Genomic DNA, 27,232 nt, shown 5'->3' on the forward strand with positions numbered 1-27,232 from the left:
ACTGAATCATTTTTTAAAAAACGCTGGATGTTACAGTAATCAAACCAGAATATTTTGGGCAGGGAGATGAAAGAAAGTTCGGAATGTATATTTTATGAAAACACCATTAACTTATTCACTTTACAGAAAAAAATGCTAGCAGCAATTTAAAAAACAAAAAGCCAAGAGGCTTTATTTCCAGAAAACCAATTAAGATCATGTTATTTAAAAACTTTGTCAAACAAAGTCATTACAAGTTAAGGTCTTCAAAAGAGTTCGGACAGGCAGGATCCATTTTCTGAACTTACAGCTTAAAACCACGGGAGTATGCATATGTTTAACATCACATACACATGTGTATAAATGGACACAGCTTTGCATTTTGTGTGTACACTTTAAAACAAAACATGCTTAACAAAATGTGGCGCTATACAGACTATACAATTTACACAGCTGGGTGTCATTCCAACCCCAAATATTACCATTTGCTAGAAAACAAACTTTTACTTTGTACAAGACTTTGACATAAGTTTACCCCTCTCTCAGGAGGCTGAAACTGAACAATAAGCTAAACAGTCACAAGACTTTATTTCAACTTGTACAAAAGGCATTAAAAAACCTAAAATACATGCTTTACCAAATATATTACATCATACAACTCAGTGTGGTATACGGTATACTTGAGAAATCCAGCTTAACTTCATCCACTTTTAATGGCATATTTAGTCAAAATGTAGAACTGACTACACTGGAAAACATTTATTTTAAAATGAATTTCCATGTGCATTAATTACCTAAAAAAGAATTGCTCTAGCCAAAAAAACAAACAAACAAAAAAACCCATTACTGAGTGAAATAAGGAGCTCCCATTCAGAAAACATTCTGTGGCATTTAATCTGATTCTCTCAACCAGGCATGGTACCCTAGGCAGTGTGAGAAGCATTTTTCTGTCTGCTTGGCAGATGGATTCCTTTTTAGGATGGTTAAATTGTTAGTTGCTCAAAACAAAGTTTAATTTCACAATTGGTGATTTAGCTAGAGATGTCAAAACACATGTGGGAACTGCCAACAAGAAAATACATCACATCTATTGAAACTCTTTTTGGCCTCATCATGGTAATATCAGACACAGAGTAAGGCATGTAGATCATAGCAATTACAAGTCACTCACAATCCTTTTGTGATGGGAAAAGCATTTCACCCTCCTGTCTCTATTACCTGACATAATTTTTTTCACACGGCTCTTGTTACATATCACACAGAGGTGTGCACTGGTGTGGCTGAATGGGAGGGAGACGAACCTCTATCAGAGGAGGAAGAAATGGATCGTGTAGCAGCTTCCCGCTGCAAATCTTCAACCTTCTTCTGAAGCTCCGTCCGGATGGCGAGGAGCTCTTTAAGATTTTGATGGATTGGAACCTGCCAGGTGAAGAAAGAAAAGGCTTACTTTGACTCTCACAGCGAGTTATCTTCTCAAGCAACGGTTCCTCTGTTTCCTTCAGTAACAAAATGAATCCAACACCTATGAATTTCAGTATATCAGTATCTAGGGAAACTGTTTCTTTAGTCATTTGAAATGAAACATTTCAGAACACTGTCCCTTTCTAACACCACAGTTGGCAGAAAACCTATTCAAAAGACTGTTTGCAAATGGTCTTGATGGGATACCACACATACTCCAATAACTGTGCCCCTATCCCTTATCAATACCACTTTCAGTTGAACTTAAAATGCCTTTCCCAGGAACTATTTCCCCTGCCTGTTTGGACAGAACTTATTTTGTAAAGAGAGTAGAGTTCATAAAGCTGGCTCCATACAGAGCATCTTGTTACTCTTCTAACCAGGCATCTTTCCAAGAGTCTGACCCCTTCCAGCTTCTCAGCAAGAAAAGTGCAGCAGCCAAGTGAATTGTGCTTGTGGTGGACCTCCCGGCATCACACTCTGATAAACCTTTCATAGCAGTGGATCAGGCTTCTGCCTCTACTTCTGACAGTGCCCAAAAAACACCAGAGATGCACCTCTCTGCATCAGACTTCTAGGCATTTTTCATGCTCATGTAGAACATTGAACTATATCATGGCCAAAGGAAGATGCAAGCCACATTGTTTTTTGCAGCTGGATCTGTTATCTCAGACAAGCACAAAGAGACCTCCCCATCTTCCAAATGCCACAGAAAGGCCAAAAAAGTTTGACTGCAAATTGCTTTTAATTTATTTTACCCTGTATGAACTCTTAATTGTTTACAGCTTTTGGAAAGAGCAAGATGGGAAAGTAATTTAATTGGGCTGGCAAGACAAACATGGGGAAACGCAGCAATGGGAAACCTATGGATTCCTAGACATTTTAAGTAATTTATACCCTGGGGTTCTGGAATGCCAGGCTCCGGGAAACTGCATTCACCCACGATTGCTTCCTACTGCTTAAAAGTGATGACAGGGCTGGGATCCACACCTGAGCATGAAATTCACAGACGATGCTATGTGAAGACGATATCAAAACCCAGAAAGGGTTTATCTTCTTGCCATCAACACACAACTCAGTCACAATTTATGTTTTTGTGAATTCAGGCTTTTTAAAGAAAGTTCATAAAAAATTGGATTTTGACATTTTTAAAATCTAACACTCATGTTTCTGAAACAAGAAAATACCATTTCATTTCTAACTTTAGTTCTAACTTAAAAGAATAAAATAGCATCAGTCTGGTTTAGGTCAACATCTTTTTGGCCATATGCTTTTTTTCTTGTTTGTGGCTTAGCCCATGAACAGAAACTTCAGTGTATTCACAAAGTGCTGCTCCCAGTATCCTGGGAGTCATCAATTCATCCAGCATGCCATCTACAGCAATTTTAAAAGCATAACTTACAGAGTCTTCAGCAGAACAATCGCTGCACACCACCAAGCTCCCAATGACCCTGGAGTCCTGGCTTCATTATGCAATGAATTCCTTCTCTTCTTACAATCTTCTCTTGCATCCACCATACAAACTCTTTAGCAAGTGAGGCCACAAGTCTAAAGGCAACAGCCTCCTTCACTAATCACACCCTTCACAAAGCACACCGTCCAGAAAGCCAATCTTATTTTTTTGAGGTGGTCTACAGGAGATGTCTACACCTAAAAACATGGCAAAACTAAGCCTGGTGATGAATTTTGTCAAAGGTGCTGTAATACACACTATGGAGAATTCAAATTTCACTGAAGACCAAGAATTTCTGGAATTAGCACTCCCCTTCTATTTTTTTTCTCCCCCTGTCAAGTAAAAGATGCCTTCCTCACACAATCCCACTGCAGATTTCTTCTTTATGAAGACATTTTCCTGAAACACTTAGGTCTGTAACAGAGTGATTTACCATCGGTATCATTAGTCACACAAGCCCTGGGTCACAGGAGATTTGTACCTGATTTCTGCACAGCCTAATCATGATTCAGCGTAACAGGCCAATTTCTCTCAGACACCTTTCACAGGGGCATTAGCTGGTGTGTTCCACTGCACAATGCTCAAACCCTCACAGAACGCAGTGCCATACAACTGGCTTTTGGGGAACCCCCTACAAATCCTTTCAGGATACACTACACAAAAGCGGCTGCCAGAACTTGGCACAAAAGTGCTTCAAGGAGGAAAAGTGTGGCTGCACATCTCAGTCCCTCTGCATTCCCCCAGAACCTAATTCAACAAGACACATGCTCAAATTTTGACCCCAGTGGTGTTCTCCCGACACGTCCATCTCAAAGAACAGGACTGTCTTTCAATAAATTAGCTAAATAACAATAATGACATTTTAAAAGTCTGTGTCTATTCCAGTTACATAAAAAACTCTTCAACATTAAGGTTGCAAAATTACACCCTCAAAAAATTAGGAGGTGTCAGAATGAAGATTACTTCTCCAAACTCAATTCAGCCTTCCTGTACATCTGTATAAAATAGTTGGTTAAATAAACATTAAAATAGTAGCTTCCCCTTGTATTCCTCATATATTCAGTGCACAGTTTGATGCTATTCAATTAGGGAGCAGTTTTTCAATATTTAGTTTTCTTTGCAGTGTCTGACCCCATCCTTTATTTATTCTTCTGAACTTAAAATGCTTATGTTTCCTTGTCTGTACTGTCATCTCATGTCAAAAAACAAATTTATTTCTGCAGCACCTAATTTTGCATACCTCGAATCTCAGATTGGTTTAGCAGAGAACTTAGGAATTCTGCAGTTCAGCCTTGTGCGTATCAAGCAGGACACCCAGTAATTAAGGAGTACACACATAGTGACCATTCTGCTCCAGGTATCTCCCTTACAACAGAGGAATCTTGTGGCAAAGGCAGGGACAAACTTTATTTCTCCAGAGCAGCATCCTGCTCCCTCACCCATGGGACAATTTTTCTTTGTCTGCAGCCATGCCCCCTCCAGCCTGCTTTCTCAGATTGTGTTCCATGGGTTGAACAGAAAGCAAAGACCTCCAGCACTTGGAGCATTATTCACTCCTAGTTCCTATTCCCTGTTTGTCACAACTCTCTCATAGACTCTGTATCAAATCCATCTCTCAGTCCTTTTACTTTCATTTATTCTTGGTCCTTGAGAATTCACTGAGGTTGTTCCAGCCTCAGACCTCCAAATTGGATGAATTTCTTCCAGGATATGAGCAGGCACATTTCTGAAACCTAATCTCTCTTACTAAAATCTCACGTTTGCCCTAGAGATGGAACATTTACAGAAAAGCAGTCCCTTGCCCCAACAAAAGGAGTCTACAATACCAATATTTTCATATGGGAAAACATTTTTCTTAGTCATTCTCATAAGCAACTGAGCCTTCTTGGATGAAGTTTTACAAAACAATTCAGTCAGACACATATACTTGGTGACTCAGTACCAATCATCAGAGTCCGGGAAAGCTGTAAGCAAGGGAAAGTAGGGACTTACAATTAAAAAAAAAAAAAGAAAGAAAAAAAAAGGTCACCTTTAAAATGTTAGCCATCTTTTAATAAGTGCATGTTAGATGTAAACACTGCAAGACAGTTCTACATAAATATCATTATGCCATTTCATATGGTAGTGCAAACACAAATGTTAAATCTTTCCCAGGAAAAGATTCTTGTTGCTTGTCATTTAACACGTGCATCATGTAGATGCATATTGATGTAAAATGATAAAATGCCAAAAAATAGATTTCACACACTAAATTTCCAATACATACTTTAATTTCATGAACTAACATGTCAAATTCAGTCTAGAGAAATCTTTAGCACTTGCAGAGTATTTTCAAGCAGCTGATAATAACTGATTTATTAATGATAAGGGTCCATGTTAGAATTACATACTCATGGGGTAAGAAAAGGGTGGTATAGGCAGCTGAGAGATAAAAAATATTATAGAAGTTCTTATAGAAAGACCTGAAAAGCAGCATGGCATGAGGAGCTACATTTTCCCAGATGACTTAGATTCTTCTACTGTAACTTCCCTTTTTTAGGAAAAGCAGCAAATTTAAATGTGAAAACATGAAAAGACAGAAAACAGTGTTAGAGGGAAAAAAGGGGAAAATACCCAAAACAAAGCCTCAACCTCAAGTCACATGTATTTTTTTTAATGAAACCATTAAGAGAACCAAATAGAACTAGAATTACACAACTTCCTACTATCTTGCAAGTAGAAGAAGGAGTAAGAGGATGAAGTATCTTCAAGTGAATCCTGTCACAAAAAACCATGAAAATAATGAAAGAAAAAGAAGTTTATTTCATTTCCACATTTCCTAAAGACCTGTTGCTGCCAGTGTTACTTCATACATTCCTGTGCAAATTCTTACAGATAACTATCTCCAGTTTTGTTGCTTCATGCCATTGTATTTCAGTGTGTGATTCCTCTCTCAAATAAAGCCTTCTTCAAAAAGGAATGGGTTCAACAACCTTCACAATAACACCCGTAATGGCTTGCTGTGAACGAGGTTCTCCTTCACTTTGCCACTGTTTAGAATAAAAGGAAGTGGAAAAGTGACTGATTCTGTAAGGAACAAGAAGTTTGGAGAAGATCGTTTATTTAAAGGATCTCGTTACCACCTTAACCCTAGCAGTGTATACTTGCACAGCACAAGTAGTGTCTCCATGGAAAGCTGTTATTACAGTCTTGTTAAGAAATCAGATAATTGATTTGATTGAGATGAGTTTGTTGGGAGTCTGACAGCAGATGTACTGTTTTCTACTCTCTCATCCCCCCTCTCAAACTAGGAGTGGAAGCTCAAAGATGACTCTGGACCCACCACCCAGTTGCATTCAAGTTATTCTTTGCTGCTCTACTCCGCTGTATCGATACCAGATTTTCAGAAGAGTGTGCATCCTTTCCTTCGTCACACCAGCTTCCCAGCATGCTGCCGCAGTAATGCTGCTAGGCAACACCCAGCCACTGCAGCCAGGTCCCCATCATTTCTGTCCATACTCCAGGGGAAAGCAAAGACCTGCTTCTGCGGCACAAGAGGAGCCTAAGCAGATGAAACCTAACCTGGCAGAGCATCTGCGGTTTTGTTGGGCTGGAAAATTGGCTGGGCCATTGCTCATTAGGTCTTCAGGGTGTTTTTCACATGTTATTTAAACAATTACCTCAATGTGCTGAAAACCAATAAATTTAATTTCTGTTATTTAACAAAATATTCCAGTAAAAAATAAAAGTAGAAACATGAAGGTGAATGTAAAACATTTTAACAGATTTTGGTGGGTTAACCTCATCAAAAAATCCTGTCATTTGACTATTTACAAGAAATAAAATTAGATTTCTCTAATTACATAAAATTTGCTAAAAAGTGATTAGAAGTTGATCAATCTGAAAGAAAACTGGCATTTACATCTAATATAGCTAGCAACACAATCCAAGCAGGGACAGGAGTAAGGAGTCTGCCAGCACCACTAAGTAGTGGGGATAAGGGCCTGGACCCTTGGGAAGTCTGACCTTGCTTCAGGCATTAACCAAAAAGCTGGTCCTGTAACAGCTGGAGAATTTACCTGCAAAACCTCAAGAAGATTTTTCAGGTTTTTCTTCTTTTTTTTCCTTTTAATTGCTACTATAATATTGACTCAGAAACTAAGAAGAATATGTCTGAGACTGCATGTTGTTCCCCTCCCTAACTCATAACCAACTTCTTCCAGCCCCTTACCCAAACTGTATGTCCCTAATCCTTTTACCCATCCTGAGCAACATCCTTAGCACTAAATATAAGCTTTAAAGACTTATCCCAGTTGTCCATGATTCTAGCATCTTTCTGTTTGGTTTTAAGCTCTCACCAAGTTTTGTAATCCTTTCCCATTCAAATCCCTATTTTTATTCCATTACCCCTCTCTCACTCAGTTATCTTAAGGAACTGATTTTTTGTAAATATTTTTTTTTTTAAAATCATCTCATCAGGAAGATTTTATTTAGCGGAGTTCTTTGGTTTCTTTAGCCTTTCAACAATTCACATTTTTGCCCATTTCAACATTCTTTTAAGTTTCCAGTCCAACTTTTCTGCATCAAGCCATGATTAAACTTAGGACCTGATCTCCCTCGTTATACAATCTATTCACTTATGTCTACCTTCCACTCTTGCACTACTTCCCTGCTACTTGCTTCTTCTCCCTTCCCTTCCTTATCTACAATATTGCCAGTTGTCCTGTCTCTCCAGAGTTTCTTCTCTGATATGAGCAGCCTCCTTCCCCTGCAAGGCTTGATGTAATTCTCCCGCTGCTAGTGATGCTTGCAATATTTGAAACCCCCATCCAATCAGTAAAAAACAGCAAAATGCTGCAAAATTAAGTGAGCCAAGTAACATTCTTCACTCAGAAACAAGCGATTGTAGGTTCCTGCAAATTAACCAGTTAAAATGGGTAGGGTTTTATTTTCCTGATTAGCTAGCTTTGCTGCCTATTTCATTCAAAAGCAGACACTTTTCCTACACTTTAAGGTACCTACTGCCTATAATGAGCTGAAAAATACTTAGAACACTGCTAAAGAAACATTCTTTATTGCTTAAAATACCATTGATATGAAACAATTTTTTAAACTGATTTATCCTCATGGACATCGAAAGCAGAACCTAGTGTACTCTAACTCTCGGAAAACACCACTTCACAGTTATAATAAATTATTCCTGAGACTTGAAGAAAGATAGTTTTGGGTTTTTTAATTATACCCACACAGAAACTACAATACAATATACAACACACAAAAAAATCTAGACATAATACAGCTTCATTCCCCATCCCCCCCAAAAAACTCCAAACAAAAAAACCCAACAACTTTCCTCTGCACAGAATTACTACAGTTCACTTTCAGTATTGATTTTCAGGTTTTCATTCCCAAGTAATCCTTCAGGATTCTGGAGTGCTTTTGGATAGCAAAATTTGTCAACACAAGGATAGGTATAAAAGAAATTACAATAGCTACTCACTTATAGCACCGCCAAGTCTTAATTGGATAGATATCTACTGTGTATTACTGTACTAGCTCAAGGACAGTCATTCACATGAAAATTGTTCAACAGTGAATGTTTTTTGTCTTGTTCAGCAAGTATACTTTATCTATTTTAGCAACAGGGAAGAAAGACTGCAGAGGAAAATGGTTATTTTAAATTCATTGCTTGACTTAAGGCTGTCAATTTTTCAAAAACCTACTCTGTGCATTGGAAAGACAGCAATATCTTTCACTTGAGCTTTTTGTTCCTCTTCATGAAGAGCTGGAACTCTGACAGGCTTGCTTTTAAAACCTAGTTAACAGTATACTCATAGAAAAAGGCAATCTCAAATGATGAAAACAGCAGTTTTCAATTATAATCAATACTTCCACACTTACTGTAGAGGTATGCTCTTGGGAAACCAAGCAAAACCCCCTGGGCCTTTTGGAAAAGCAATGACTAGCAAACAGAAATTATTAATCCTACCATGTGGGATAGAAAAGAGATTTTTGCAAACAACTGCACAGATTTCCACACTCAGGAAACTCTACATGCTACAAGCTGATGCCATTGCTTGTTAAAACCTACAGCCCCTTTAGATTTAGACGTCTGATAGATTAGAGCAATGCTCTGAGTGCTTGCTCTTCAAAGTACCTTAGAAACTCCCCAAAATTAAGATTATTTGTACGGTACTAGTTTCTCCCTTTCTGTGCATGTTCTGATGCCGTGCTCATTACAGGATACCAATTTTTTTTTCTTAAATAACTACAGATTCTTTCAGCACACAGGATAAGCAGTTAGACTTTATTTTATTCCATATCAATTGAGTGCTAGGAGTGTTGTCTGCAAATCTAAAGTTACCTGCAGTAAATTAGACCGTGGAAATCTTGACTTAGACACCTAGATAGAGAGAAACTACCAGATAGTGTAAGAAAATTGCCTTGTCTCACAAGAAACTCTGCAGTAAATGCAAGGATGAAATCTCTTTAACTAGGGCAACACTCAGCTACCTAACCCACACGGTGATTCCTTCTCCTGACATCTCCTGCCTCATTCTTTCATGCAAGAAGATGGACTCAAGACCATGGATCGCGGACCAGCAATGCCAAGCATTCCCAGAGCCATATGATGGCTTTGTCCTGCCTACAAAATGGTGTTAAATCATATGTATGAAATTTCAAAATATTACAACCAACGTCAACATGCTCAGAGAGGAAAATACCAGGCAACTTGACTGAAGGCAGGTATAAATAATATGAACACCCCACGTGCTAGACAGTTATGTGCAGGATAAAGCATCTCGGCAATTATGTTTTCCAGTTTCTTCTCAACAATTTTTGCACTGACACTTAGCATCTTATTTGTTCTTTTAAATATGCAGTATTTTGTGTTTATTGACACTGAAGTTCAGCTGACATCTAATCACTCAACTGTTCAACACATCAAATCCTTCTACAATTCTATACAGAGCATAAAAAAAAAAGCAGCAATGATTGTAACCTATTTATATGCTTTCCAGATCATTTCTGTATATACTGAACACTTATTTATTCCTACCTTTTCCTTTCTTTCTTTTAAGCCAGCTGTTAACCCATGAAAAGGAAGGTCCTAAGGCTGCCTTTAGCAGATGATCCCATTCCAGCAGCTGAATTGACTTTCTAGAGTATAGATGGTGCTAGCCTTATATTCTGGATGAAAGTCCATATACACAAAGAAAAGAATGAATTTGAAAAACTTACAGGGATTCCTGTGACATTATCTCTAGTACAATGGCCAAATTTCCAGAACAGAGCTTGAAGAAAAATTAGCAGGCATAGAAAAAAATTTTAAAAAGCAATTAAACAAAACAAGTTTAAGCCCTGTACTCCAAGGGTTAGAATGTCTTTTCCCAGAAGGCATAAAAACAACTAAACATATCCTAACTGACTATGTAAATTTTGTGACTAAAATACATTCTTTTCATTGCCTCTCATAGGAAAGCACAGCTTGAATTGAAAGGACCAGAACTTTTACTCATGCTCTACATATATGAATAATAAGAGTATATTAGTTCAAAAATACTCCCCCTACAGAAGACATATCCAGGAAAATAATCTGTTGTGTTCTCTCCACCTTCCAGAGTTGCCCAAGCAGATAACTAACTGACATGTGGCAGTCAGAACGCCTCAAACCAGTGTAAAGAAGAGGTCTGAATGACTACGTAGGCAAGGAAAGAGAAATACAAGATACCAACCGGAAACATTCAAAACCATCATACAATCGTATTTATTCCAGACTAGTAGGGCCATCTGTAAGTCCAGTAGCACATTTTTTTATCAGCTGCAAAAGCTGGACTGTAAGTCCAGTACCCACAGAGCACACACCTCTGTAAGAGAGAATGGAAGAGCTCATCTTCCACGTCACATACAAATACACATTTCTCCTTCTCCCAACCCAAGGGAAGGGCAGATCTTAGAAAACCCTCTTCTCAGTCAATGAACTCAAATAAGATAGGACTAAAATCTATGTAACTTTCTTGGGACAAGACATCAATAACTATGTAACACCTCCAAACTGAAACCGAGGAACATTTTATTTCATATAAGAGTTAGAATGACCTTGTTGAAGCACAGGTTAGCAAAAAGGGAATCTACAAGAGATGTCCACATTTAACCTAGAATTTTCCATGTTGTTCAATTCTCAAGACACTGCAGCTTTGAACCCTATGGAAGGAGACTGTGTGTCACCTAACTGCAGAGCATCTATTGCAATACAGCTGTAATCCTAAAAGGAGGTTCTCGATGCAAATAAACACCATCAAAACCACCAATTCAGCCTTCCACAAAACTAAACTAGAACTGAAGATATATCATTATAAGCAGTCTTTTCTTTACAGAACATAAGAATAAGTCTGAACTCTGTATATCCTAGTGCAATGACTAATATCATCAGACCTTACTGTACTGTTAGAGGTCTGATGAGAAACAGATATTTGAAGACAGAGTACAACACTTATATCTAGTTAGCATTCAGTAATTTTCAAATTAAAAAAATTAAAGGTGATATATGCTCATTTCCAATAGAAAAGTCAATGAAGTGCAGTGATTAACTTCTCAGTCCATTCAAAAATTCAAGCCTCACTCACTAATAAAGCTGAAATTAGAAAACCTAAAATATTGCCTCAAACTAAAAACTGCCCTTTTGCTCTTGCAAGTTTCCTCTCCCATAATATAAAGATGGCTGATAATGGGTATCAAATTTCCATTCTGATCATGTTAAAGGACTATTCCTCATCTTCCCTTAAACTCATGTAATAAGGCATTTCTCCTTTTTGGTGAGCGCCTAAAAAACAATAAACATTTTCTAGTTTCCTCAAGAAGCTTTTGCAGCTGATAAAAAAATATGTGAGTTTGCCTTGAGTTCCTATTCATCAGAGAGCTCTTCATTAACATTAAATATTTATCTTCTCTTATTCCAGTTGAAAAACAAAAGAACCACATTAAAAGTTATTCAACAAAAACACCTCTTCTCACTAGGCAGACATGCACATTCTTTTTATAAATCCACTGATTGTTTAAGAAATCTTTTCACCGAAGATAAGTGAAGACCTGCTGGGCGTCGCAATAATGATTATCTTTTTGCTGTTACTGAATGGGTCTGAATGTTACTGAATCGGTTAATGGTATGAAACTAGGCAATGCAAACACAGAAGAAAGCAAACTCAGTATTCTGTGATTACAAAGACTGTTATTTACTTGTTTGCATGAGTTTGTGCTTTCATAATTAGATTGGAGAACACGATTCTGCAACAAAAACCTGCAATTTCTGCAGCAAATTTATCCAAGTAGATGTGAAACACATCCAAAGATTTGTCACAAATCACATAAATTCAAGCCAAAGACAAGAGGAAAGGCATGACGTATCTTCACAAGACAAAGCTAATGTGGTAGATATAAAAAGTCAAAATAGAAGGTAGCAGTAAAGTTTAGGCAGTTGCCAGGATCATCAAATTTTGTTACCTTCAGCCTGCTGATTTGAGGGACCTGTTCTCAAAGACCAATGAATATCAATGATTCACATGTGTTAGAGTGCCTGAGCGCTCTCCAACAGAAGTGGGCAGAGTACTCTTCAACAGAGAGGCAGTGAGCAGAGCTTGCCTCTAAGTATATGACAGTTCTGATACTTTCTTATTATGTCATCTCTTCCCCACCCTCATCTCCAGGGACTAGCTTTCATGTGTGTTTACAAAGCCTGCTCGCTTTCAGGGCCTATAGATCTCCATTAAATACAAGTAATAAACTGACACTGCTGCATGTTGGTTACACTAAAACATGCATAAACCACACAAATGTTTTTCAGCAAATGGGCTAAGGGAAAGATGACATTTTGCTAAAAAGCAGTTGACAATTTAATCTTTAAAACCATAAAAATTAAAATACACCATCTTTCAAGTTCTAACCCATGCTAACACCTAACAGGTCCCTAAGAGTCACAAGACTACATCAACCAAAATAGAACAAGTAAGGGAAACAAAGCAGCTCAGACGAAACATCTCGGAGAGAAAGCAAGCAAACCAGACTTTTCCAGGACCTTAAAAGGTATTTCTCAGATGCCTGGACTTGTACCAGTGTACTGTCCTTGAAACTTACCTTGGAACACCATCTTTTACAACAGCCTCTGACTTGTGGATGTCTAATAAATTTGAAACTCCTGTCTCATTCTAACTGCTAGAAGATGAAAGCAGCTTTCGAGCAGTCACTTAATAGAGGTAATTTTTCATAATATGCTTGGGGGTACCTTGGAATGTTACCTTAATAAAGAGATGGTGTATCACCCTCAGATATATTACAGCTGTGACACAAACTGAATGTTCTTTCCTCAGACTTCTAAGCATGAGAGCATATGGAGTATTTGTCTAACAAGTTTTAGAGATTTATCTGAATAGCAGACATTACTTATAAGAATAAACACTGGATGAATCAAGGAGCATGTATAGGGAGTGTTTAATCTTTAGCATGCCAGCTTGAAACTGTAAAGGTCACTTGAAAACAAGCATCTATGTGATACTAAGTTCAGAAAGCCTCCAAAATGAGTTGGTACATAGTCCAATTCTTTCAGAAACTACTGCTATATTTGATATAATTGTTGGTAAAGGGCAAAACACGGTTAAAAGCAGAGGTACACTAAACTCTACAAGAAGGTTAAGGCTATAAAAGTATTAAAAAGTGTTACAAAGTATCATAGAAGTATTGTAAAAGTAATCTTCTGACAACAAAGACTGTTAATCTGTTACCTGTCACAAGCCCATGAAGTGATACTGTAACTCCCTATTCTACTGGTGACTTTAACGAAAACATCATTCTACCAAGTTTGAACACATCCTGCATCTTCTTCAAGAAAACCACCTTTCTCCCTACCAGCTGAAATATGTGCAACAGATGAGCCCTTTTGAAATTAAATGCTGCATTTGACAGTATGAAAAACAGTAATTTTTTTAGTTTCTGTGCTCTTCACTGAAACATAAAAGTCATGTGAAAGCTCATACCTGAGGCCTCATCCTTGGGTTCCATCTGACGTAGTAATTCACCCATAGTTCCAAATGGTTCAGACTGGCAACAGGATACAGGACATGGTTTTCATAGTTTACGTAGAAAGGATTTGTAAACTCATCTAACTGGCTGTTTATATAGGACCACAGCGATGTAGTCTTTGTGTTTACCTCCTGATTGAAAAAAAAAAATATTAATTCTATGGATTGCAAAACCTTAAAATATGAGGTTAATATCTACATATCAGTAATTTTGTCTGTGAAATTTACCTGATCTACTAGAAAATTGCAACCACTTTGAGAACACTTCCAGTAGCTGATCATTAAACAGCCTTAAAACTTAAGCAAAATATTTGAACGCTTACTCTGGTCCAAGGCTAACTGAGAAAGGAGATTCAGGCATATTCTTTTCAGAGACACTAAGGTCTAGTTGAGCAAAAGAAACCTGTACTGCTCATAATTTACAGCAATATATGCTTACACACTGAGCAACTGAAAACAAAAATTAAATTAGCTTTGACAAGAAAATCAGTGAAGAGGTACGTAGTTTGGAAAATCTCAAACATCATCTGTGAAAAATAATTATTCAATCCTCCCACTCACACTATGTGCTGATATCAATTGTTATTATGCTTTAAAATGCCTATTTTATTTTTATTTGCACTTCTGAAAGTCATATTATTCTAAATGTAATCAGCATAATCATGGTTAGATTAAAGATTGGAAATCTAAACTTACATCAGATTCATCTTGCAATTTTACACTCCTTCAATGTTGTAAAGCATGTGTTTCTACTACTGCTGTGTCTTAAATTGCATTTCTTTACTGCGAATTGCATCTGACTATTCATTTATGAAAGAAAGCTGTCTAAAAACCCTGCATTTGCTGAGAATATGTTATTCAGCTCCATCTTGTGGCATTTACATGCAACTTTCTCCCTACAGAAGCAGTAGAGACAAACCAAAAAAACAGCAAAGCTAAATACAGCAATAAATTGTTACTTGCTTTAAAAAAATATTAAGTATTAGAAACAACAAAGCCAAAAGTAAGCAAAAGTGTACTTGGAATATTAACAAACTTTTAATTTTTTTTTTTCCACACTCAAAGTACTTCATTGAGTCCTAGCTTCATTCATTTAGATATTTCAAATTTCCATAGTCTTCAACCATAAGTTCCATGTAATTATGTCCTAAAGTGACCTGCAAAGTCAGCCATAAGAGTTCCTTTGGAAATAGCAAAAGAAATGCAAAGAAAATTTGATAATGATTATTTAAAATTGTGTATGTTGTCTAGAAGTATCTGAAAGAGGACTTTCTAAAACCCTTAACCCCCTGAACAGATAATAACTAAAGAAAAGTAAGTGCCACCTCATTTAATAGCAGGGCATTCATTATATATTTCTCATACTGTGAAATTTCATGTCCGCTTTGTCTTTTAAGACTATGTGACAAATGTATCCAAAACTACATCTCAGATGTTCTTAGGTCTTGTATTCTAAGCATTTTCATATAAATTCAACAAATTAAGAATGTGTATTAACACTATTTATTTACCTCTTTTACTCTCTCTTTTTCACAGTTGCATAAGAAAGTCCCAAAGAGACAACTGTAAAGGTGGTCCAGAATGGTGATCAAAAATAACTCATTGAATTCAAAGGCTGCAGGAAACTGTAATAAAAAATTGGTAAAATTACTTTAAACTTTATTTTAAGCAGTGTAGAAAGGAAGAAATTCAGACATAAGTAATAACCAAAAGATTCAGGTAAGATTTTTTTTTCTTATTTAGTGATTCTTTTCAGGAAAACTCTGTGATTTCAGTAACTCTCATTGCAATAATTCATTTCACCTATGTACTGCTTTATAAATACTCTTTGGAGACAAACCTAACATTCATTATGCAAGTATACTAGAAATCAAACATAGAAACATTAGCTAATGTGAAACTGGTGACACAAAGCAGTCCATTTCCAGGAGCTCGAACAGTATTCCATTCTAACCCACCCCAAATTGTCTTCAACATATGCTTTATTTTCGTGTTACAGGACAATAAATCATTGCGGGGGGGAAGAAGATTATATCATTTAAGAGTTTTATTTCCTATTTTAACATGCAATGAATTGAATAAAGACTACTGCACGTACAATGTGCTTAACGTATATTTAAAATGTTTCTTTCACTTTCTACCCAAGTAAGTTACTTTTCTCCATTTCACCCCTTGAGTTTACCATCAGCTATGTACAATAAGCCTTTAATCCCTCTTCTTTTATGTTGGAAAGTAAATCCTGTACATCTGAAATTAAAGAACTGTTATTCCACTGAGCACCACTAGGTATTTTATTCACAAGCACAGGTTACCTAATACAATCTAGGAAAAAGAGTTAGAAATTTGAGGACACTCAAAATGTTTAATATATATCTTAATCTGTAGTGCTCTAAAACTCATAAAGGAAGAAATTAATGCAAACCACATGGGCTGCTACCTATTCAGATGGAAAAGGTCCTTCTTCAATCAAATTTTATGATAGGACTACATATGGCAACTGCTTGATGTGTCAAAATAACTTTGCATTCAGTATGACAGGTCTCAAACACAGATATGGAATGATAAACATTTAGGAGAAAAAAAAATTTAGAAGCCTAAAGGAAAATTTAAGAAGTAGCATTTCCTTCATTATCATGAAAGATAATGTTATACAAGACTAATTTTCAGGACAAAAGAAACAAATTTTGTTCATTACCACTAAATTCCTTACAGAATTCTAAAATGCAAAGTTACAGATTCATAAGGAAGAATTTCCTGCTGTACGGTAAAATCTCAAGTCAGTATTTCACATCTGAAGAAAGCAGTGGACTGGTTTCTGTTATGTGCCACTGAAGAATTCTGAACACCTTGGCATGAGTGACTCAGGAGCTACTTTAAATTAAAAAATTTAAAAAAAAAGATGACAAGTATAGCTAGGAGGAATAACGCAGCGATTGGGACTGCAGCTGAACTAGCTGATCCAGAAACTCCTCTTCATTGTCATCTGTGATTTATGAAGGGCGAACATTTATTCATGTTGAAAGCACACAATGGGTGTGCTTGTATTAAACCCAGTAAGATGCAAGTTTTAAGCAGTGTTCTTTTAAAGGAAGATTGATTTAAGTCAAACATTGCAAAAACATTCTCTTTCCAAGACTTCAAGCTAAGACATACCAATTTCAACTGAAAACTTTGAGTAAGGAAATTATCAGGGTTCAGAAAATGAATGTGAGCCTTCCTTTTTCTGACTCCGCTATGGGCTACACACTGTTCATCAGCACGGCATGCTCACACTGGGGCTTCTCTCTCAAATAACTTCTTTGTTTTCAATCACCTAGCCATTTGTTTTCATAAAACATATAGGAACTTAAGATTTTCAAATTCTCTTTTTCAGTCATGTTCAAAAGTTATCACTTAGAGCACTTCCTTCTCTCTAGGAAATCATGCCAAAACTCAATTACAACACAATGATGTTAACAACACAGCTATGACTTTAAAAAAGTATGAACAGAACTTGAGAAGCAGGTGTGCCAAACCAAGTCAGGAGAAAGTTCAGTGGGTCTCAGACCTCAGTCTCCTGCATCCAGCCCCAAGCAGCAATCAGATACAGAGAGCAAAAATAATTTGCAAAGGACAGAATGATATTTGGAAACAACTTTGAAGACAAAGCCTCTCCTGAAGGGACTCTCTTTAACTGAAAGCACTTAATGAGCCTTGTCACATTAGGGTTCTGTGTTGTGACGGGTCCATACTAATCAGATGGATGCAGACACGGCCGCTATTCCAATCCAGTGAAGCATATTCAAAATTCCATACAACAGTGGTTGCACTCCAACTAATTTATTAATAAGTGATAGCACTTTATTGAAATCCTGTCTTTGGATACAAGAGTTGTACTGTTGGAGCTGATGTATCAAGACTGTAAAGCTTCTATTACTGCTGCTGAAAAATCACTGACCTAAAAATGCTTTCCTCTGTAGTTCCAAGCCCATTAGCGTCTGTTTGAAGATTCAGGTGGAAAAATTCCCCAAATGAAAATTTACTTCTTGTCAAATCCACTAATTGTGAGAGAACACATGGGTCATTAAAATCTCCCACTTGATGCTGCTGGAGTTGTTGGGGGTTTTTGTAAAGGAGGTATTTGAAAGAAGAATTCTCTTGTTTAAAAGTCTGATGATGCCAAGGGGCATCTGATTCAGAGACATGCAAAATAAACTTGCTTTTTAATCAATGTACTCCTTTGGTATTACAGTAGCATTTAAAGAAACATTTTGCTGAATAGTTCTTGTGATTGTAGAATTGGACTGAATCAGGTTAACTGCACACTTGGTATCATAACAGAGTACACTACTGAAACTAGTGAAAAACGCATCTCTGGCAACAGATGACAGCCGCTAACAAACAGGATGCAACTTTACCAACTTTAAACAAACCTTTCTCCTATGTGGGTACTGTGCATGAAAGGTAGAAAGCCACTACTTGAGCTGCAATACTACACACAAATTTTACAGTTTTATTTCATTTTTAACAGGCCATCAGTATTTCATCAGATCACATGTGGCCTTTCCAATTTGACATCTGCTATTCAAAATCACCAGAATTTACTAAGAGAGTAAGGAAATCACTTTACCCTATGTTTTTTATTAAAATCTGGTATCAATGCACTGCTTTCATGTTCCCTATTACTGTATTTGTGTGTCATGAAAACCATGGAAAACAAGGGAAAATATAAGGCTGTGAAGGATTAAGTTTCATTGTCTGTCTGAAACTATCCGGAAATTTGTATCTTAGTGGGAAGTTAAGAGATTTTCTCACTGTATTAAGTCAACTGTTTTAAGAATGTAATTCTTAGAATCCCAAAGAGAAAATTTGCTTGCTTTGAGCCCATGCCCAAGCCCAAGCCCTTACACCCTCCCATAGTCATTGACATGTATTTGAGCTTTGGAACATTTCACATACGTTTATCATGGATTCTAAAGCATGAAACTAGCAGTGTTTTACAAGTAAGTGATCTACACAGGGATAAAACAGAATCCTTGTTTTCACAGGTCCATGTCAAGATAATCACAATCTTCAAATGAAAAATAAAAATTAAGTAGGCAAAAGCTCTCCAAGAATGACATTTTCCATTTTTTTCCTGCTGTAACATTAATGATTTTTCAATGCCACCGCTGTTCATGAATTTCAGAACAGTTTCTGGATCCAGGTTTTGAACAGATGTGATATTGGCAAAATGTATCATAAATTCCCCCACGCCCCCATACTTTTTTTTTTTTTTTAAACTAGAGGGAACTCAACTGTTTATAGCAAGAAATAGGAGGCAGCAAGGGAGATCACAAAAATAGAAGAGGCTGCTCTCAATTAAGGATCTCCCCAGAGGACTTTTGTTCCTACCAGGTGTTTAGAATTGCTTCTCTTTGCTATTGTTATTAGCTTCCCTCTGAGGAGAGGCAGAATTTTTCATTTATTTTCTCCAGCCATACTATACAGCACATTAATATAGATACACAGAAAGAGAAAGTCTTCAAGGGACTCTGGACAAGGGCCCATCAGGGAACCTTCATAAAGCACCAAAGACGACTGTTTTGAATACAAGCTTTGGAAACTATGATGTAAGTTTTTTAAGAACCATGTTCAGAACAAGAAGACTAAGGTAAGAGATCTGGGAGTAGCATCATATGGAGCCATTACCCTCCTCTCTTCAAAAAAATCACATACTATACAACTTCAGTATAATAGCTTTTACCATAAAAGCGCAGATCTATGTTAGACTTCAAGGAGAAGAAACAAAAAAATAAATAAAAAAAAAAAAAAAAAAAAAAGAGAAGAAAAAAGGAGTCAAGCATTTCTGATTTACTTGGAAATAAAGTCTTCACGTGGACAACCTATTTCAGTAATGCTGTTGAAGAACAGCAATATAAAAACTCATAGAAATCTTCATTTTATGCTCAGGGAGTTACAAATAAGGAAAATGAAGGCTACAGCCATTCTATAACTTAACATATTCAGAAAAAAAATTGAGAATTTTAATATTTTGTTATCTTAAATATCACTAATTTCAAAGATCTCCCCTGATCCCGAGGTAAAAGCAGTGTTGGAAGAAAGAAAATTCACCCGAAGCTTGTATGTCAGAAATGCTGTCTTGTATGCATAATGATACCAACATTAACTTACATTTCACATGAGACATACATGAGGAACCCTGTCCTCCCCTCAGTTCACAATCAGCCTGGATTTTTACTGTTTCTTAAGGACAATATAAATCCATATGAACATTTACCCCACCAGTGAATATGCAATGCATTTATTTATATGCATTTATCTCATCCATAACCCTCACTTATGTAATCAGAGAATTCTTTGAAAGCCTATTTTAAACAAAAAGGATTCTTTTTGGTTTTTTGGTATTTTGGTTTCAAGTCAATACTTCTGCTCTAGCTCCTTGTACCTGACTTTGAGCAAAAATGTACACACTTACGTGTGCATGGTGCAGCCATAGTGCGACCAACTTCAGGAAAACACGCTACTGCTCTGCAAAGAAATGTGCTCTCCTACATAAATTATGTTTCCAAGATAAAGACTGAGACCTCATAGAAATATACTCTTAAGCATCTTACCTGCTTTGTCATTTGCCAAACACAGTCAATGAACTGAAGGAAAATGGGAGATCTGTCTGCATCGGCATGATCATCATCTCCATGTCCTACTCGCTGAAAGTCAAAACAATCTTTTCATTTCAGTCTGGTGTATTTACAGTACCACCCCAACACTTTAAAGCCAAGTAACTCTTAAATACGTTCCAGTAGTGAACAAGACAAGTAAATCTTCCATAACGCTAACCTGCATTTTTCAACTACTAAAAATGCATCCCAATATTGACTTACAGACATGTCCTTGCTGTTGAGCAGAGCTGGAAAGACACTTGGTCAACAAAGCTGTGCCAGTTGTTTCCCCATCTTTCCCTGCACAGCCATTAATTTCTACCAGTGGATCAAACTGGTAGGTATATTTACTAAGACTGTACTGAAATGATTATTCCATATCCACCTGCCATAAGTACATGTCATTTCTCCTAAAGCATCTTAGAGTCAGAGCTCACAAAATGTCATAATAATTTATGCTGTAATTCTCCACTAGCCCATGTGTTAAATAAACACTTCAACCTTAAATCAGAGTAATGGTTCCAGCAATTTTACCTTCTAGACACCTTAACTGTTTTCCTTGTTTCTCCATTCATAAGACTGTTAAAGATGAAGCAATGTATTACAATCCCTCTTCTGCACAAAAAAGCCATGCAATTTCTTTTTTAACCATTATGTTCAAGCCACTTAATTCTTATTTACTTTACATTATACCTCACACACACATTTCCTGTTAAAAATGAACAGGTCACAATTCTCTGACACACTCACACCATTAAAAGGACACCAGAGATAATAACTAAAATGCAGCAAATTACTGTGAGAAAACACACTATTCAAAATAAAAGGTGACAAACTGCACACTAATTCTTTCAGCTTACCATTGCAAATCGGTGTCCAAAACTTATCCATTCTTTCTCTATGAGAACTTCAAATCCCTTGATAGTTCTGTAATAGCTGTCCAGCATAAGCATAGCTAGCGCAGTAAGCTGTGCAGTTCGATCCCAACCATCACTGCAATGTACCACTACAGATGTTTTACCAGATTCAATTTTATCCGCAATTCTTACTGCTCCGGCAAGAAGCATCTTAGATAAACAAATATAAACAAGGATATTAAATACTAAACAAAACTCTATTAAAAAAAAGTTATAATTTTATACTCTTACGGTTAATATATTTTACAATTTCAGATTAATTACATAATCATCTGGATGACATTGCTTTAAATTAGAGACTTCCAAATGGTGGCATGCATACTCTTAGAGGTACAAAAACTATGCACTCTGTTGTCCAGGAGAGAGTTCTTACCTGCTAAAGAACCTGGGATTCCCTTCTCTAAATTAAATCTGAAATTCTGTATCATGATGAAAATGCACAAATACTGCAACCTATTCAAAAGGCTGAAGGCTCAATGTTTTCAAAGTGCATTTTCACAGTAATCGGTCACTCTTTCTTCCTCAGCTTTCAGTTCTCAACTACTAGCTTTAGAGAAAGGGACAAACTATCCAGCTAATCTAAATCAAAACACAACCCAAACAAACACAGAAACCCCTGGCTGGGAGCCTGTGCTGATTTGTGCGTGGACGAAGTACACACTGTATTCAACCCATGAGCAGACCATTGATAGCGTGGATTCAGAAGCATGCTGGAGAGCAAAGGGCGGAGATGGCACAGGACTGAGATCACCTGTGTGAACTTGTTATTCTTCTCCCCCACAAAAAACCCTCTCTTGTTCTTTTATGCTGCTCTGTAGTTTTTAAAAACTTAAATAATCTATCTCCTGTGAAGATTTGTCTCTGTAACATGACCTTTCATGGCACTGAAAAAACACAGCCACTAGAATAGGACCACAGAAGACATCCCTGTTCTGCATTCCAACATCACAAAATGGAATCTTGCAAAATACTTGCATTTTTCCCTTCCCAGGCATGTAAAAATATCTTCTGGTAAATAGGAAAGCCAGCATCCACTGGAGACGCTGTGCACAAGACTAGTCTTCAAAGCTATTTCAAGAACCATGCTTCAGAGACAATTTTAATTGATTATATCTTTCATTGATCGTATCTTTTATCATAAAACTGAAGCATGCCAGGATAGAAATATCAGGAAACTATACAAAAGCTTCTATGGGTGAAAGAGTTTGTGGTCTGAACTAGTTAATTGCCAATTACTTCCTTACAAAGCTCTACTGCACTAAAAAAGTGCAAATATTAAAACAGTTTAGTCTTCAATAAAGGCAGAAAACTAATCTATCTAACATATAGGTATGTAATAGCTTGCTCTAAATTGTGCTGAAGAGAACACAGATGCCTCTGAAGGAGTACAGCTGAAAATAAAAGAATAGAACACAAGAGGCAATAAGCAGAGAATGGGAGGCAGAAAACAGAGTTACTGTTAATTCAGTAAATATCTGTGGAGTAGGTGAAGCATTTTATTCTACTTTGGACAAAAGCCTTTAGAAAACCGCTTCCACCACAAACTATTATTATTCTTTATAGATGTTTCAAAACTTAGCAACCATTACAGTATTTCAGTTAGGGCTCCTAATGAATAACTGGCTTTGGACTGGTTTAGAAAATAAGAATTGGTTTAAAAATAATTAAAAGCACAAGTTCTACCCTGAAAGACAGAAAATACCCTGGAGGTCATGAGGAAACATTCTGGGTGTGCAAAAAGCACCAAGTGACTCTACTGCTGTTGTTACTACTGTCTTCACACACAGAACATTACTGGTGCCTCCCCAGACACCCCTGGACCGTCTTCAAAGTGCTGTGGGTGCCCAGTGCTAGGAAGGTGAATTTCCAATAATGCATCACATTAAACTGGAACACAATCACACTGGTCTGAGCCCGGAAAACAGAAGATGCGTTAGAGTAAAGCTGTGGATTTGTTAATTGCTATTACAAGCCAAATCAAACAGGCAAGGAAGGCAAGCAATTCTTGGATAAAAGCACAGGGAGATACTATCAACACTGTGAACACAGTAAAGGCAGCTTTTAAGAAATCAGGCTGCAATTTGTGCTGTCAATACCATAACATGAAGTATCGTGTAAGGGTCAGGTACATGAAGAATGTTACATGTGTGTCAACTTTTAAAATAATTTAAATGAAATTTCAAATTGCTGTGCTATTGTCATCTGTGCAACAGTGGTATCAAGGTCCACTTCTGACACCATCTAAGCCCAGGAACTCCACTGAAGTCAATGTCAATGAAAGGTGACCACTGGCCCAAGTAACTCCACTTTTAAAACTAGACTATTGTATTTAAGGCCAGGCTGATAAGAAAAGGTTTCCAGATACTCAGATTCCCAAAGCTGTGTGAAATAGTCCAACTTCAAGAGAACAAGAAAATAAAATTGTTCACAAAACATTATTAAATTTAAGTCTTAATTTAAGTGTTTGCTCCCTCTGCTGGTTATCATCCAGCAGTTAGCAAGCACTAGCTAATAGAAGAGTAAAACTAATGAACAATCCCAAACACGTTTTGCATGACTGACATTTGAACCAGTTGCTAATAAAACAAATTACATTCCATCCATATTCATCATAAACAGGGAAGTGAATGTGGTAATGAAATAATCTATTCTAAAAGCATTTCAGAGGTTAGTGAAACAGACTGTAAAACCGAGTATGGTAGTGATTTATTTTAATACTATGTTTAATAATAGAGCACATTATAACACAGTAGAGCACTGACTATAAACAGCCCATGAAAATGTAGGTGCCCAACACATGAACACTAACACTGCATTGAGGGAGGGAAGGATGAGAAAGACTGCAGAATTTGCAGTCAAGTCCTTTTGGCAGTTGTTCAAATATAATCTGAAGTTCCCAGGGCATTCTTCCAAAACACAGGGATAACCCTGGACTGCTCACAAACATTCCCTCTCAAGAAAATAAAACATTGTCCAACACTAAATACATTAATGTGCTATCAGGAATTAACTCATTACCTACCAATAAATAAAACTGGAAATACAAAGTTATTATGGAATGCTTAAAATGCTATGGTCTAAGTGACCATTTAAATATTAAGCTTTTAAACAAGATTATCCTGATCATAGCAACGTGCTTAAATCTAGACATTATTTTAGTAATATTTTTAGAAACGCAAGTTAAAAACATGGTTTAAAAAAACAGTTGATTTTTCACATCAAAAGTATTTTACCCTTATATATTCCAGCCAATGTGTGGAGTCCACATTTGATAACCACCGAGTCTCATCAATAGTAGGATAAACTATTTCTTTAAGTTTACGCAGGGATTCTCTCATTACATGTATATTATGAATTTCCAGAAAGACCAGCTCTGCATTTGGGTAGGCACTTTCACTTTCATATCCTCCACCTTTTGCCTGTCATTCAAAAAGAAAAAACAGACAAAGAAAAGAACATGTACAGGACTTCAGTACAAGGCTGAGCGAGTTATTTTGGTCAGGTTTCAGAATTTTCTGAGAGAAAGGATTATTTTATCACTAATAAAAACATTTTTTTGGCTTTTGTTTTCCTAAGAAGCACTAAGGTAGCTTTTTTAGGTGAAAGAAATTCTAATTGTAATAGGTTACATTTGATAATACATTCATATACCATCCTCTTTTTACTACTGAAACCTTTGGTCTTCTGTGGGCTTTACTGCAGCATTTCTCAGCTATGTCTTCATGCTGCCTTCAATTCCTGCCTACCTTTCCAAAACGCTACAAGCAACTTACCTTCCTTCCCATGCCCTCTTTAGAGACCCTTTTATATCCCTTATCAAGTTCTGCTCATCCTCATCTCTTACTCAATCTTCAGCCTTATAATAAAGATAGAGCTACCAATGCTAGTTACAATACCAGCCTACCTTGTTTGTATCTGCAACACTATTCTGTCTGGCATCAAAGATGATAAGTTTATGTGACTGAGCATTGGCATCCATTATTGTTTGCAAATATTTTTCATCTTCTTTGCAACGCTTATCATTTGGGCCTACCGATGGCTGACTGCATCGTGTTATTGTTGCTTGGCTCTCAGGATGAATCCAGGATAACACCTAGAATAAAAGAAAATTATTTTAGTTTACTAAACTACTATAAAAGCAGCAGGCCAAAGTGCAGTTAGACAACCACACTGCCTACATGGCATTATTTCCTGGCAAATCAACAAATGCAAATTTAAGGACAACCTGATGCAAAACCATACTGACAGCACCCTAGCACTGCTCATAGCAAATCTGAGCTTGAAATACAAAGTTATTCTAAACATCTTAGCTTTTATTTCTAATAGAAACTAAGCCTGCTACTGGATCTTACTAATTAGAAAAAAAGAACAACAGAGGAAGAGAAACTGCTTCCATGTGGAAGTCTATGGACCTGTACACTACCTTGCTAAGCAGATATACAGCATGAATACTGTCACCATCTAACATATTTAAAGACATTCTTATGCTACCTGCAAAACTTGTCTATTCTCAGAAAAATCACTATGGCTGTAACACATTCCACACCAAATCAGAACACAAGCTAATATGTGAATTAGCATCAGATAGCACTGATGGCTTAGAATTGTTAACTCCAAACAAAAATGTATTACATGGCACAATAACCAAACAATTAGACTCACATTTGTGTTGCTCTCTTCAGTTCTAAACCCATCAAAGCCTAATTCTTCTCTTTTTGTCCCCTGCTTTCAGAAAGGAAGCTGGCCCGCTGTTACTTAAAAAAAGCCTAAAAGAAAGCTACAAATACGTAGAGCACTTATATCTCCTCGTAAAATTTTCACTTACTGGAACTCTGCCTTTTGCTCTAAACGCTGCCACTTTTGAGAGGTCATCATCCTTTACGCTGGTTGGCACAACAAGAATAGCTGGATATGTATCACAAAGCTCATAGGTGCTGTTGATTTTTGATATTTTCCAACTCTCATTGGGCAAGCCCTGTATGAAAGCAAAACATTTTTGTATTTTTCAGGTTAGACCTTTACATATCTGAGTTTGGGGTGATGAAAATTTTTATATGCTACATACTTTTTTAAAAAAGCATGCCCATATTTTTCTTCTAAATAAGGTATAAACTTTAGGTCTTCATATTGAACCAAAAACCAAAACACTGAGTGTCTTTCCTATTTGTTATCTTTAAAACTGATATGTGTGCTGTGTTTGGCTGGGATGAAGTTGATTTTCTTCACAGTAGCTAGTATGGAGCGATGTTTTGGATTTGTGCTGAAAACAGTCGTGATAATTCAGGGATGTTTTCATTACTGCTGAGCAGTGCTTACACAGAGTGAAGGCCTTTTCTGCTCCTCACCCCACCAGTGAGGAGGCTGGGGGTGCACAAGATGTTGGGAGTCAGCCAGGACAGCTGACCCCGACTGACCAAAGGGATATTTATATGCTCACCATATAAAACTGGGGGAAGAAGAAGGGGAGACGTTCGGAGTGATGCCATTTGTCTTCCCAAGTAACTGTTAGGTGTGATGGAGCCCTGCTTTCCTGCAGATGGCTGAACACCTGCCTGCCCATGAGGAGTAGTGAATGAATTCCTTGTTTTGCTTTGCTTGTGTGCGCAGCTTTGGCTTTACCTATTGAACTGCCTTTATCTCAGCCCATGAGTTTTCTCACTTTGACTCTTCCAATTCCCTCCCCCATCCCATTGCAGGGAAGTGAGTGAGTGGCTGTGTAGGGCTTAGTTG

General features: G+C 37.0%; 1 protein-coding gene across 2 annotated transcripts in view; it reads right to left on the reverse strand.

The window, feature by feature from the left end:
• Positions 1–897: 897 nt before the first annotated feature.
• MTMR1 (myotubularin related protein 1) overlaps positions 898–27,232 on the reverse strand; it is a 36,284-nt gene continuing 9,949 nt past the window's right edge. For both annotated transcript variants that reach the window (XM_010285461.1, XM_010285460.1), the window contains 8 exons: positions 26,328–26,477; positions 25,407–25,595; positions 24,736–24,921; positions 21,446–21,652; positions 20,541–20,633; positions 15,456–15,569; positions 13,900–14,076; positions 898–1,398 (listed from right to left, as the gene is read on the reverse strand). In XM_010285461.1, the coding sequence (XP_010283763.1) occupies positions 1,234–1,398; positions 13,900–14,076; positions 15,456–15,569; positions 20,541–20,633; positions 21,446–21,652; positions 24,736–24,921; positions 25,407–25,595; positions 26,328–26,477 (1,281 nt within the window). In that variant the 3' untranslated portion in view covers positions 898–1,233. The remainder of the gene's footprint in view (positions 1,399–13,899; positions 14,077–15,455; positions 15,570–20,540; positions 20,634–21,445; positions 21,653–24,735; positions 24,922–25,406; positions 25,596–26,327; positions 26,478–27,232) is intronic.

The sequence above is a fragment of the Phaethon lepturus genome, unplaced genomic scaffold, assembly GCF_000687285.1.
Source record: "Phaethon lepturus isolate BGI_N335 unplaced genomic scaffold, ASM68728v1 scaffold19284, whole genome shotgun sequence".
Lineage (NCBI taxonomy): Eukaryota > Metazoa > Chordata > Aves > Phaethontiformes > Phaethontidae > Phaethon > Phaethon lepturus.